Source organism: Mixophyes fleayi, chromosome 4 (assembly GCF_038048845.1).
Source record: "Mixophyes fleayi isolate aMixFle1 chromosome 4, aMixFle1.hap1, whole genome shotgun sequence".
NCBI lineage: Eukaryota > Metazoa > Chordata > Amphibia > Anura > Limnodynastidae > Mixophyes > Mixophyes fleayi.
In genome coordinates, this window is record NC_134405.1 from 322,739,292 (window position 1) to 322,754,051 (window position 14,760).

Below are 14,760 nucleotides of genomic sequence, written 5' to 3' on the forward strand. Positions count from 1 at the left end.
GGCTACTCAGACCAAAGGAGGATAAAGCGTAGAGCGCCATCTTGTGTCCATATTGCATACTGCAACCTGGTTACAGAGAATTTCATTTTATCTCCAATGTCAAGTGCAACAACTTATAAGATAATATCCTTGGGAAATGCATAGCTGACAAACAAAGCCATTTCCACAGTGTTATAATATCCCGCTCCTGCTTTTAACACTCATTTGTCCTTTAAAATAACTTGGACAAGTATAATTGATTGCATACTTTTCCAAAATATTGAAATAATTTCCAAGGTCACTTGGCTGCTGAGCTGGTGTATCTAAACCAGTGATGGGCAAACTGATACACTTTAGGGGGCACATGGGCAGACCTCTAACCATCAAAAGGGCCGCAAATCTCACAATAAAGCAGGAAAGAGCTGGTGGCTGCAGGTGAAAGCTCAGAGGGCCACATTAGGTTCTAGGGCCACCTCTTACCCATCACTGATGTAAACTGCATTTTCTGTACTGTTTCGGCAGACCTATATACACTACAATCCCCAACATAAAATGCTCACAAGTTGGCTATCATGTGATTTCTGTACATTTTAAAGGTCTATCTCCAATATATATTAATGTATAGAGTCAAGAGTATATGAGAAGAGAAAGCATTATATATGCATAATAGGAGTTGCATGGGCTGTTAGTCAGGAGCAAACCTTTCAAATCAGGAACCGTCCTGGGAAATTAGGGGCAGTTGGCAACTCTGTCATTGGTTAATAAAACATTTAATATCAATTATTTAATTCAGCTCAGGTATTACTGACAGAAAATAATTGAGAAAACCATAAGAACTGTGAACCTCAGTGTGACATGATGTGGGATTAATATGCTTTACACAATGCCTCATTATTTAACATTTATTAATATAGCGCCAGCATACTTTGCAGCGCTGTACAGTTGTGAACAAGACTGGGTATTAACAAATAGACAAAGGGGTAAGATGGTCCTGCTCGCAAGTTGTAATATATAAGAAAATATAGATTTAATGCCGCATATTGCATATTGGTCCAGCCAGATTGTAATGGCAAAAATGTTTATTGAAGCTATATCATACTTACCAACTTTCTGAAGTTGGCTTCCGGGAGCCTACTGGGGGAGGTGGGCGTGAGGAGGGTGGGGCTCCAAAATTTGCGTCATTTTGGACCTGCCCCCGTGACGTAAAGACACAAACGCGTCATTTTACAGCAGGGGACGGAGCCAAACGCCGCGATTCCCGGTGAATCGCGGTGTTTTGGACCTAATTCTGCCCACTTCACTAGGAAGTGGGCAGATGCGGGAGATTGCCACACTCTACCGGGAGACTCTTGCGAAATGCGACATTCCGGGAGAGTTGGCAAGTATGAGCTATATGATCCACTTACAATGCAATATTGGTTTGGGTGTGAGTAAATGGTCTGAGTATAGGAAGGGAATAAGTGTAAGTTCTGCATGAACTGTGTTGGGGGATGGTAATAGGGCAGAATAGCCAGGGGGGGGGGGGGGGCGGCACTTGGGGGTTTGTTAACTATAGGAAAGTCTTGTTGTACAAGGAAGGGAATTCCACAGAGTGGGTGCAGCCTGAAGAAGTCTTATAGCCAGTAATGAGTGTGAATAAGAGGTGCAGATATTGGGCATAGTGGAGGGGTCAAGTTATTTTGAGACAAGAAAAGACACGTATGTTGCGGCAGTTTAATTTATGGTACAGGAAACCAATATAGGGACTGGCAAGGCAGCATTAGAAGAAAGTTTTGTAAGGAAATTAATTGCTGTATTCAAAGTAGATTGTAGGAATGAAAGTCTGGTTATAGGAAGACCAGTAAGAGTAGCTGTACACGTTTATCAAGGACAGTTGTTAGGGTGTTAGTAAGATGTGGGACTGCCAGATTAGGTAAAGAGAATGTACAAAACAGGGAAATTGTTGCAGGGAGGTGGAGAGTATTTGAAAATGAATAGGACCGAGATTTATGTGGATAGGAGGTTTGTTTGATGGAGTGCAAAGAAGTTTAATTGAGGAAGGAGAGACTGGAGGTGTGATTAGGTTATGATCTGAGAAAGGAGCATAAAATCAAGGCAGTGGTTATCACTATGAGTAGAAGAGTCAGTTCACTGGGAGAGGCCAAGAGATTAGAGAAAGTAGTTTTGTTGCAGGAGAATCTGAATAATCATTTGGGACGTTGAAATCACTCAAGATGATGGTGGGGATGAGGCTACCAGCCAGAGACACATTCAATTGTTGTTGGTGTGATGATATATTACAGCGATATGCAGATAGAAAGGGTTGAAGAACCACATCGTATTGGAACGTTAGTGATGGAAGAGGTCGAAGAGCTCTTAATGTATTGCATGGGGAAAGGGAGAGTCCAATCATATCGCCTTGGTTGCTTCCAGACCTGGAGGGGGGGTGAAGCGGAGACCACTGTGTGAGAGGTCTGTAGGAGAGGCAGTCTCCCAGTGGTTTTCATTTTGGATGCTCTGGTTTTATCCCACAGAACAAAAATACACTAGTAGGTTAATTGGCTCCTGTGAAAATGCCAGAAACAGGGACAAAGCCTATCTGATCTGAATGAACCAGGGAAGGCAGGACCATACCCAACCTGTTCACTAGGATCTATTCATGGGTGTGTAATTCCCTGCCTCCGCCAGGTCACAATCAGGCTTTGGTATAACCACTATCCTTGCTCCAGTGGTGACCCTGTCAGATTTGCCCCATTCTAACATTGAATTAAAAAGTCCTATAAGCACGGGTGTCAGTGGGCCTCCCCCTCTGGTAACCACATCTCACTCCTGTATCCAAGATTTCTCCCGTGCTGCCCCCCCACCCCACGACTAGAACAATCTCCTTTGTTCTATCAGATTATCCCCTAGCCTTTATAGATTCAAACAGTCATTGAAAACCCACCTGTTATTAAAAGCCTACCAGTCCTCCACTAACCATGTCACCATGTAGTATACCTCACCCTCTCTCATCCTCCATCTCTACCACTCTTCTTGCCCTCAGATCCCCATACATTGGCTCACCCCCATCTGTCAACCGCTTGTCTGTCCCTTTCCCGTTAGATTGTAAGCTCTAGTGCCCAGGGCCCTCTCCCCTCCTGTTCTCATTACCTATAACATTTGCTCACCAGCTACACCGCGCACCACCTCCTTGGGCTCTCTGCCCACTGACTCCACTCCTCCATTGTCTTCACTCCTCTTTCAGTGGCTCTAAACCTGTTAGTTGCGCCCGCACTAATGGTCACAGGTTTGAGCCTGCGCTGAATATACCCCTTGTACACCAGAGCTGTGTGTTTACTGTATTGTACTGTTACACCATGTACTGTCTTCTTGTTTGTTCTCTGTACTGCGCTGCGGACCTCATGTGGGCCCTATAAATATTAAGTGAAAACAGAAACATAAAACGTGCTATAACTATTTGAGTTGGGTTTTCTCAGATACCGCTGTCATTGCCCAGTATACCAGCACATATGACTGAGTGGCAAACGGTCAGAAAAATAACAAATTATTCAAATTTATTCTTATACGATAGACTATACATTTTTACAAGAGTTTTGATTCTTTCCATTTACAGTACATAAAACAGACTTATCGCAGAAAGATGTATAAAGTAGCTGGTCGCTCACAATTAAAATACAACCCTAAATGCTAATTAGGTTTTTTTGACACAAGTAGCATGAAAGATAATAGTATAGCTGGTAGAGGTGAAAAACATTGATAAAGATTTAAAACATCACAGTAGTAGGAACATGCAACCAATATATACGGCTCTCCATAAAATTTTAAAAATAAGTCAATGCAAAGTTAAATATAAATACAATCACCCTAACAGCAGCTGCACGTTTATCCAACTGTGACCACACACACACACATTTCATATACATTTATCCTACATACAGTAAAACCATAACAATATCCGCAAGTGTCGCCTATCCATTCATTAGGAACAAAGCGTCTCGATGATGTCACCAGTGTCCAGGGATGCGATAGGCTACCGTCTAACAACATGGCTGCTTCTTTGTCAATGTAACAATTTCCTATTTATCGGCTGCGAATGTGATCTGAAAACATTGTGATGTGATTGCAGTGTGTTCTCTGAAGAGACGGATTAGACAAGAAACACCAGTGAGAACATGAAATGATTGCCCACCGGCTCCAGTCACGGTGCAAGTAAACGTAAGTCAATATCAGATTATTCTGAGAACTTGAAATAAAAATATTTAAAAGGTGATTACGGTGATTTAATATTGTTATGTTTCAGTAATCCCCACGCAGATTATTATTATCTCCTGGCAGAAACCTGAATAGGTTTAACATTAACAAAGAATAATTCATCCATTTGTCCATATGTGAAGAGATTGAAGGTGGAAAATGTCCAAATGCTCCTTATTAGTGTCGGTCTCTATGATCATGAAGATATTATGGGTTTGTCCACACAGAGATTGTAAAACATATCTGGTCTATATCCACATGAGCCATTAAAAATAACAAACAAAAATAAGTTTACATCTGTATGGATGGACCGTTCAAATAACCAGGAATCCACTGCAAATAAAATCCTGTATAACTGAGATATAGTCCTTATACAAAGGCTGGTAAGGGTGTCCATCGCTGAAGGGTTTGATCTGCAGTCTTCACATCCATATTTATAAATATATGTTGTACAGCTCTCCCTAAGTCCGGCTCTGTAAGATTTAGTGATGGAAGTCGGGGGAGTTTAGTAACCAGTGCAGTTTCTTTGGACATCAGATACTTTAGTTTATCAGCAGAGTACGGATTCAATGTATGACGGCTTCTGGGTGTAGAGGCTTCACCCTGGCTAATCTTGACAGTCCGAGACGTAGACCTTGAGTAGGAGACCTCACCACTCCTCCTGGATTACTCGCTGCTCCTGAGGAAGCTGCAGATTGAGACATAAAATGAGAGTAATTCTCAGAACACGAGCAGTAAAATGATGGCACCTTACAGCTGATAACAGCAAGTTGGTGCGGAGGACCTAGAATCCCACCAGAAATTAGTGACAACACGGAGGAAGGAGGCACCTCACGCCTCTGTGACATCATTAGCTCCTACTGAATTGACAGACTGTGTTGATGAATACGGGGGCAGCCCAGAGAACGGCTGCCTCTGGTGTGCATAGGTTATGGGTAACAGATAATGAAACGTCCAATCTATGTAGCAGAGAAACTTTTCTTCAACATTAGAGACAATAGAAAACTCAACAGGGTGACGAGTTTATTTCTAGCAGAAACAAAACTGAGCCTGCTCAAATTAATTATAGAACAGAACCAATTAACTCAAACATTTGTTAATTACAATTGAGACCAGCTGTGTAATAAGAAGGAAAAGTGCACAAACTACTCACCAACTATTTTGGTGGAGGTCACTTCCTTGAGACCACCTTTCTCTACTTTGCGGGGACCCTGAATAAAATGACGTCTATAAAGGGGAACCCAACCTACTATGAAGGTTGTAGCATAGTTGTATATCTTGACCTGCTGTCATTACATCACTTCTGCTTGTTAACGTTATGTCATGTGACCCCTCCCCCCATGGAACAGAAATGGTACAACATGGAGGTGTGGACGTAACGCAGATAGGCTGCACCTTCCTTTGTAGAAATCCGCATTCATCAGAAGTCCCCACGGCACAGAGAAAGGAGGCCCCCACAGCGCAGAGGTAGGAGATCCTAGGGACCAAACTGGAGGCAAGTCCTTTATGTTGGTAAACTGACAAAACCAGAATTATCCTTTAAGGTGTGCAAAAATGTAAACATGAATATGTTTATTGTAAACATACTGATTATAAACGTGGGCAGATTAAATGATGACATGTCACTGTTTATTAGCTAGCTGGGCTACTCTAAGAGTACATCACCATTGTAATTTCTTATGTACTGGTTAAGTTTGGTTGCACACACACAACACTTGTTCTTACCTGGAGGAGTCCACGCTGGTCTCTTCATCCCTCCAGGGGCGCTATGTTGTGCTGAATGTTTCGGAGGAGCAGGTGAAACATCTGATGCCTTCTTTGCTTGTATTGGTTTTAATTTAATGGACCCAGGTGTAGAGGTTGAAGTTGCTGCATTGATAAAATAATATAAGTATAATAGCAAAAGTGAAAAGTTACTACCATCCGTGTCCAGTGCACTTAACAGTGATCTACTTATAAATCATATTTTAACTCCTCCTCACAAGACTCTCTATTCAGGTAACAGAGCTTGGAAATGGGGAGTGTGTGGGGGTGTGGAGGGACTATACAAAAGCGGACGCCTTTAACACACATAATACAGAGGATGCAACACACATGATCCACATATAAGTTACACGGAGCTGTGACACATCACAACCGCACTGACATTCAGTGATAGCTGCGTTTATAGAAGACAATGGAGGATGAGCGATCATCTTACCAGCCGTCTTGGGCTTTGGGATATTTTTCTCCTTTATTACACCTTTGCTATTCTGCTTAGTAACTTTCTTTGTTGATGATTTCTTAACGTCAAATTCTTCACATTCTTCCTCCTCACCAGTGAAGCTGGAGTCGCTCTCTGAGTCCACATCTGAAGTGAAAGGGTTATTGGATTAGCATTACACATGCCAGCTCTTACACAGGTAAGTAATCTTATGGGACCAGGCTTAACTGTGTTTGGGTGGAATTATCCTTTAACAAAGCAGCAGCAGCGATGGCCATAGTAACTACTAAAATAATCCACGTCAAGCTTCCCGATTGGTACAACAGCATCGTTATTTCCTGCGTCCTCTAATATAGCCGCCAAAGATGGCGTCGTCTTGTTCATAATGCCTGGTGGTAACACCACATATCACCCTAAAATGTGTTTTAACCCATAATTTAAAAGAATATATCTGTCAGGAACGAAAACGGATTTACAAGGTGGACGGTAAAAGCAAACCTCTTACTTACTAAAAAGATTTAAATTAAAAAACAAAACACCAGTATATTTCTTTAAACCTACACTACCACCTAGAAGATTAGTAGGATATTTACCAAGTTAGTGGTGCAGCTTTAAGGTAAGGATCATGTAAAACTGTACAGTATATATGACCAGTTTCTGCTGCCGGCACTAATGACTAATACATACAAACTGCGGCCTGTGGCTTATAGTCATCCGTCTCCTCTTCATCTCCGCTGTCATCTGTCAGGAGTTTCCGCTGCTCAGTGACGGCTTTACATGCAGCTTGTCTGCGGCTTCTGCTAATAACCTCTTCATTACTATCGGTGATCTCATCCAGGCCTGCGGGGTATAGTACAGGGTTATTTACGTATAGAAACAGAGTAACGCGCACTTTATCTTTAGATGTGCAGCACGGTGGCTCAGTGGTTAGCACTTCTGCCTCACAGCACTGGGGTCATGAGTTTAATTCCCGACCGTGGCCTTATCTGTGAGGAGTTTGTATTTTCTCCCCGTGTTTGCGTGGGTTTCCTCCGGGTGCTCAGGTTTCCTCCCACACTCCAAAAACATACTGGTAGGTTAATTGGCTGCTAACAAATTGACCCTAGTCTTTCTGTGTGTGTATATTAGGGATTTTAGACTGTAAGCCTCAATGGGACAGGATCTGATGTGAGTGAGTTCTCTGTACAGCGCTGCGGAATTAGTGGCGCTATATAAATAAATGGTGATGATGATGGTACTCAGAGAAACAATAATGCTGGTTAGGCTTACTGTATATATGATATATAAATGCACCTCTTACTGTAAACTATAAGGATATTAGGAAGGCTGCAGGTTATACAGGGCACAGGACTTCTGTTATACACATATGTATTATACATAGCTCCTACTCAACAATGACAAACACGATAAAGCAGAACTGCGTTACCTAGTACACTGCTGTCCACACTGCAATTTGAGAAAGACACTTCCGGATCTGTATTATTTTCAACAATGTATTCTGCAGCTTCTGTAACACAAACTAGCACCGTAAGGCAATAATAGAATATGCGAATGGACAAATAAAATCAGTTCAGATGAATACCAGAATCTGTCTCTAGACACATAATACAAATGCTCAGCAGGAACATACTGCTGAAAACAATGTGCAAGCATGATGCAAAATGACCAGAGGGGGCGCTATTCCCATATTATATATAAATCTAGAAGTGGCGGTATGGAAGTTTTAAGTGAATGGAACGCAGAAGGCAGTAGAAGTGGCAGCATGGCATACTATCATATATACAACCCCTAAATCAACAACTGTGTGTGTACATAGTAATAGAAAAAAGTAGTCAATTTTTCTGTAAAAAACATTTACTAGCATTTGACAGTGCAGATATTATTAGTATCTATGACTGCTGAGGACAAACTAATACCGTTTCTGGGAGCATGTTCATTGATTTCCACAACAGCCGATGTTTTCTGCACTGAAAGTGCCAAAGCAAATTCTAAATCTCTCTGGTAAAGTTTGTCGTCCAAAGGCACCCTAACAACAAGAGAAAAAATCTTTAATTCCATTTTTTTTTTTACTGCTGTAAAAAAAAAAAACTGCTGTAAAAATTATGGTAACTTTTACATCCAAGGAGAAGCTTGCTATCTACAGCAACAATAGCTCCGGTTTTGTAAATATGTTTTATTCTAATAATCACAATTTTAGCCGTGTTAGGAACACTACACTACCATGGTGCAGAAAGTGAGTATTACTGTTCATCTGACAGTATATGAGACGCTGTCTCCCTCCCACTGTACAAATATGATGCCTGGAGAATAGACTTTATGTTATATGTAACCACAAGGTTCTCTCACATTGGTCACCAGATTCAGCAGAGTTGCTGACAGTTCCACCCCGCACTGCTGTGCACTCTAACTACTAATAAGGTCACTCATATCTCATGGGCTGGCAAGCGGTTAGAGTAATGAGGATAGAAAGGAAACATTACAGGTAGATTGGTGCATTCAAAGTATAACTTCAACTTTTATCTCACTGAGCTCCACCCAATAATTTTTTTAAAATTTTAGTTGTAGGTGAAGTTTCCTTTAAAGTTCATTTTTATTACCAACGTAATCACTACACTGAAACCACAATAAAATAAATGTATGGCAGATAACCTAGCCACTGCTACATATGTTCTACATCTATACAATATGTTTAGGAAAGTGTACACAAAGTAATTGTATTCCATGCAAACCAATGCAAGCCCAGGAAGATACCAACTAGATAAGCATCATCATAATCATTTATTTATATAGCGCTACTAATTCCGCAGCGCTGTACAGAGAACTCACTCACATCAGTCCCTGCCCCATTGGGGCTTACAGTCTAAATTCCCTAACATACACACACAGACAGAGACAGACACAGAGAGACTAGGGTCAATTTTTGATAGCAGCCAATTAACCTACTAGTATGTTTTTGGAGTAAGGGGAAAAGGAGACTAACTGGCATTATAGAGTGGAGTCTAACACACAGAGCGGAGAGATTTCTCTGCCTATTTTTAATGTATTTACGTATTGAAAAAGAAAAGTCACCTCTTCCCCTGTGAATTCTTTGGTGATGTAGTTTCCGGTTTGTGAGTTTTCTTGGTGGGTTTTTCTTTTTTCTCTTTTTTTGTCTCTACTCGAGCTTTTTTACTTACGGGCGCGGAAGAAGCAAAATCTTCGTCTGTAAAAAAATATTCAGGAAAAATAAACTATTGCTGATTCTTTACGTGCCCCTATCACCATGGAATAACCTGGCCATTATCATGCTTGTGACCTGTAATACCAATCTCTACTTGTGTAGTAACTCTCTTATTTACCTACCATCTCTTCTCTTTCCTACATCTTCTGTCTACTGCCAGTGACTCCAGTATGTAAATGAACAGGAGGCAGCAAAAACCACAAGAGCAAATAACTTGATATAATATCAGTTCTACAATCTCAAAACTTTTGCGGACTTGGGCCAACCATGATGATCTCTCTGACAGCTGATGTATTTATTAAAGGACCATAAAACCTAAAATACAACTTATCTTATATATAAGAGATGCCAATAAGAATCACAAGTGTATATGGAGAACTAGAGATGGTTATTATCACAGGATCCAGACACGAGGATGAGGGCTCGTCACGTAATTCTCTCACTTATTTCCAAAGGGTGGGCAATGAGAGGAAATCACCAGGACAGGCCACATATCTATTGATCTCCATGCTGTGCCATCTGAGCAATCACATATGTGGTAGGGAGAACACAATAAATTGACGCAGTCAATGAGCTCACTCAGCGAAATCTAACAGTCTGACTACAGAGTAGTAAGAAGTTGTGTATAGAAAAAAAATCTCCCTTCACAATTTCATATGTCCGGTTCTAATTATCTGCTTTAAATGTTACTGACAGATGTGTAAATGTTCCTAGTAGCACTTATCAAGTCAATTTATATTGGAGAGTTATATGTAAACAGGTAAATGAGGTCAAATAAAAAATACATTGCTGATAACAGGGCAGTGTATTTACTGTCAGAACAGTGTTGGCTAACCTGTGACACTCCAGGTGTTGTAAAACTACAAGTCCCAGCATGCTTTGCCAATATGTAGCAGCTTATTGCTGGAAGGGTATGCTGGGACTTGTAGTTTCACAACACCTGGAGTGTCACAGGTTAGCCAACACTGACTTAGAATGTTGGATTGTTTATATAGTGACATGCAGTAAGAAGATTCTAAATTATTACAGAGCTGATCTGACATTCAAGAAAACGGTAACAGTACAATTCCCTGTCCACTACAAGACCATACTTGCCTACTTTCGGCAAGTTCTGTCCGGGAGATGGGCGTGACTGGAGGGCGGTGGAGCACGGCCAAACGCGTCATTTTGGCCCCGCGACGGGGATGCCGTTTTGTCGCAGGGTCGGGGCCAAAATGACACGATTCACCATGAATTGCGGCATTTTGGAAGGCAATTGCGGGATGCGGGAGAATTGTCTGCTCTCCCGGGAGTCCGTGAGACCAACCCGAATTTTACATTCCGGGAGAGTTGGCAAGTATGTACAAGACGTCAAAATATTTGGGGGGGTTGATTCAATTTCCAGCGATGTTGCACGAGAACATCGCGCCATGCACATTGCCGGCAATTACAAACCTCTGCTCATTTTCCTTTGCTAGTCTGTTAAATCTCTACAGCGAGGTGTCTCCCGAACGTCCGTGAGACACTTTGCAGCTAACTGAATTCCCCCCATAATGTTTAGCTGCACTTTAAGAAAATAATATTTGCTCTCAGCTTCTCTGGCTGTAGCATATATTTATTTGTTAACCACTATTTATATTTCTTATTACGTAGTACTTTACAGAGAATATTTAAATTCACATCAGTCGCTGCCCTAGTTGAGCTTACAATCTATATTTCCTATTACAAGAACAAACACACACTAGGATTAATTTTATTTGAGGCCAATTTACCTACCAGTAATTTTAGGACTGTGGGAGGAAACTGGAGTGCCTGGATGAAACCCACACAAACATAGCGAGAAGATCCACACAGGTAGCGAGCGCCCTCTTCAAAATCAAACCTAGAGTCCCAGTGCTGTGAGGCAGCAATACTGACCACTGTGCTGCCCACAAATATTGAGATAATGAATTTAAACCTACATTTTGAAGTCACCGCAGAGAGTGACGATTCTTTAATTATTCAAATAAGGTGGTTGCTAGCTAAAGGGACCCCAACATCTACGGGGGGGAATACAATTCCCCCCAGAGTAAAGCCATGCTAAACTTATTACCGTTAATATAGTAATTTTAACCCTGCTTTCTGTTCGCGGCTCAGGGAGCAGGAAGCAAAAAGCCGACGTTGAAATTACTGTATTAACGGTGATTACGCGCACTATCACCATAATATTGGTAATAGTGCGCAGGTCGCGGTACTTTCGGCAGGCCAATTGAATTCACCCCATTATGTTTATACTTTTTACTTAAAAAATAAAATAAAAAAAAAATTGGCGTAGTTTTCTTTCACCACACAATCGCAGGACCAAAACAAAAAGTTGAGCAACGTAGATTAATGATCTATGGAAAATTAACTTACCATCATTATTCAGGTCTAAAAACTGGGAATAATCAACTGCTTTTTTATTCCTGAAAGAGAAAAATTAGACAAAATATTACATGGTGTAATACAGCAAGCAGAGACAATAGGTATGTTTGTCCTATAGCTAAATGTAACAGCCTTCTTAGCCGATTACAGTGCATCACACATGTGCCTAAAGAGGCATCTCTTAAATTCAATGGAGCCCTATTCAGTGTATGATACACAGGTGAAAACCACAATTAAGGCTCCAAATGCCCCTTTGATGCGTTAAGCAGGAATCCATTCATTGAATTCTACTCAACAAATAAAAAACATATGGTAATTGTGCGTGTTAATAATAATAAATAAAATCGGGATACAAGAGATGCTGGACACCTAAGTGTAAAACGCAAAAAATAAACAAGACATTGCTTTCAGCATCTGTTCATTTAATAGATTTCCCTAAAATATTCCTGATGTGCATTGTATTTAACCATAGGATCACTTATTTTAGTCAGCTAATGTCAGCACCAGGCAGACATATGTGTCATTATGATGAAGAGTGAGGGTGCAGATCATGTTGACCATCTAGTTTATTATCTTAAAAACATCATCATCATTCTATTTAACACCAAATATAACCATGTTCCTGCTCTGGAAATCCCAACAAGACCCTTATTTGGATACTATTACTATAAAAAATGTAATAAGGCCTTATAAAAGCTCAAAAAGACCTGTTGATTACTAGTGGATCAATAAGAAACAAATTCAGAACCGACTGGTGTGTTGTACTTTGCGCTGCTTAAGAGAGCTCCCTATTCATTATGTGAGTAGGCTACTATCAACATTTGCAACAGTGATATATCTGTCTCATTGTAGCCCCCAGTACTGTCATCCAGCTCATAGTACCACCTAGTATTGGTGCTGGGTAAGGATACTCTGGAACTGGTGCCAGTCTCATCTTAGCATTTTCCAATTGTCGCTGCCTAGTGCACAGCCCCCAGTACTCCTGCGCAGCTCAGCGTATTAGCGTTGCTGCCCTACTACCTGTAGTCCCTATTAATGACGGCTCCGTGTATATCAGTATTGCTGTATAACTCAGAGTATTTATTGATAGATGCCAGCTGTGCAGAATTTACAGGTAATGTCCATGGTCTTATTATTATTTGGTATATGGAACTGTCCCTGTTTTTCCAAACAATTGATTTTACTTTGCATGTAAAGCTGGGTACACACTACACGGTTTTCATCCAATAATCGGCTCAATCAGCCGACATACGACCGCTCGTTCAAAAGTCGGGTCAGTGTGTGCAGTGACACGATGGTCGAAAGTCTGCCCAAATGGACGATTGTCGCCTCATTTGGTTGGTCGTACTGTTTAATATTTTCGTTCCAATCTCATTTCCGCTGTGTAGTGTGTATAAACTTCCGACCGATCCACAACAGGGAGTACAAAATTACAGTCATTGCTCACGACAACATGGCTGTAAAAAGTCGCTAAAGGGACGTCCGCTCTTCCCTTTATCGTCCTAAACAAGGCTAGTGTGTATGCAGTCCATGGACCGAGCGATCGGACCATCGATCACATGTAAAATCGATCGACATAAAAAGTTGGTGGAGAATTCTGTAGTGTGTACCCAGCTTAAGGGCACAGATGTCATTATATTCCTGGCATTTAGATATTAATTAATGATTGGCACCTCAACCCCCGACATGTACATGACCCCTGTGTACAGATAACATGCTATGATAAGAGTTGTACATATAACATGCTATGATAAGAGTTGTACATATAACAGGCTATGATGATACTTGTAGTGCCAGGTCCATGTAGCCTGGGTGCTGGGTGACATTACATGTATGTGCCAGGGATCATGTGTTATTACGTGTCAGTCAGATCACCCACCTCATAGGTCTGTCCATGGTGCGGGGCCCCTGCCTGATGTTACCCTCTCATACCACTCATCACCCTCCAGCACTGGTCACCGATCACCCTCTAACTGTGTTGAAAACACCCGCGCAATAGCCCGTCCCTGAACATTCACATCAGCACATTCGCCCAAAAAAATAAATACACCATACTAGGGAAAATCACCTCTATTCCCTGCTCATTGAAAATAAACTCTAAAACAGCTTTGAATTAACTTTTTAGTTTCCATACACAGTCTGGTCATTCAGTTATATGTCCATCTACTGACCTCGCCATGGAAGGGAAAATCGCGAATCTGCTGCGCGGAAAGATCCGTTCGCTCTGCTGTGTGCTCACCCCTGTCACGTGACGGCTGCCAGCCTGATGCATCCTGGGTAATATTGTGTTGTCTTCCAGCTGTAGGGAAGCGGCATGCTGGTACTTGTAGTTCCACTTTAGATGTGGTTTCACAGGTCCTCTATATGGGGATTGGGCTGTACAACTTCATAATAAACTCGCAGCCACTTGCTCATTAAATAAGATGTGAAGGCAGCATGGAAGGGTCAGTTAATTATTACTGATTGATAGGACTAATGAGCTGGTTCCACCTTCATTAATATTAATAAAAAATATAAGATGTAAGAATAAAAATATATCTATTTTTTGTGAATGTAACATTTGAAAAAATAATTATTAAATAAAGCATATTTCCAGCGATCGCCTCCTGTTATCTCTACTCTAAGACCACAATTATACAAGAAGGAAGCTTTCACCAGAAAAAGAGCCAGCGATAGTGAAGGCGGCGAGTTGCAGTTCTGTTGTACTTTATGAGAGGAGTATTGGAGATGATCCACTATGCAAATT

General features: G+C 41.2%; 1 protein-coding gene across 3 annotated transcripts; it reads right to left on the reverse strand.

Annotated features, from left to right (window-relative positions):
- Positions 1–3,486: 3,486 nt before the first annotated feature.
- On the reverse strand, positions 3,487–14,228 carry RAD51AP1 (RAD51 associated protein 1). 3 transcript variants are annotated; one of them, XM_075210208.1, is made up of 9 exons: positions 14,186–14,228; positions 12,006–12,055; positions 9,482–9,614; positions 8,329–8,438; positions 7,839–7,931; positions 7,100–7,252; positions 6,410–6,559; positions 5,935–6,078; positions 3,487–4,897 (listed from the first exon to the last, which is right to left on the reverse strand). In XM_075210208.1, exons 1-9 carry the CDS (start codon positions 14,191–14,193, stop codon positions 4,776–4,778), a joined length of 963 nt encoding a protein of 320 aa, XP_075066309.1. In that variant the 5' UTR covers positions 14,194–14,228; the 3' UTR covers positions 3,487–4,775. The 3 variants fall into 3 exon arrangements, with proteins under 3 accessions (XP_075066309.1, XP_075066310.1, XP_075066307.1); XM_075210209.1 differs by lacking the exon at positions 14,186–14,228 and adding an exon at positions 13,894–13,995 and having other exon boundaries at positions 7,839–7,919; XM_075210206.1 differs by lacking the exon at positions 14,186–14,228 and adding an exon at positions 13,894–13,995.
- Positions 14,229–14,760: the final 532 nt, after the last annotated feature.

Bases quoted from the DNA above. Each gene is read 5' to 3' on its own strand.
- RAD51AP1 (XM_075210206.1), bottom strand. The intron at 8,439-9,481 runs GTGACTTTTCTT...TCTTGTTGTTAG, and splicing joins AAGAATTCACAGGGGAAGAG to GGTGCCTTTGGACGACAAAC. The intron at 4,898-5,934 runs GTAAGAACAAGT...CTCAATCTGCAG, and splicing joins ACCAGCGTGGACTCCTCCAG to CTTCCTCAGGAGCAGCGAGT.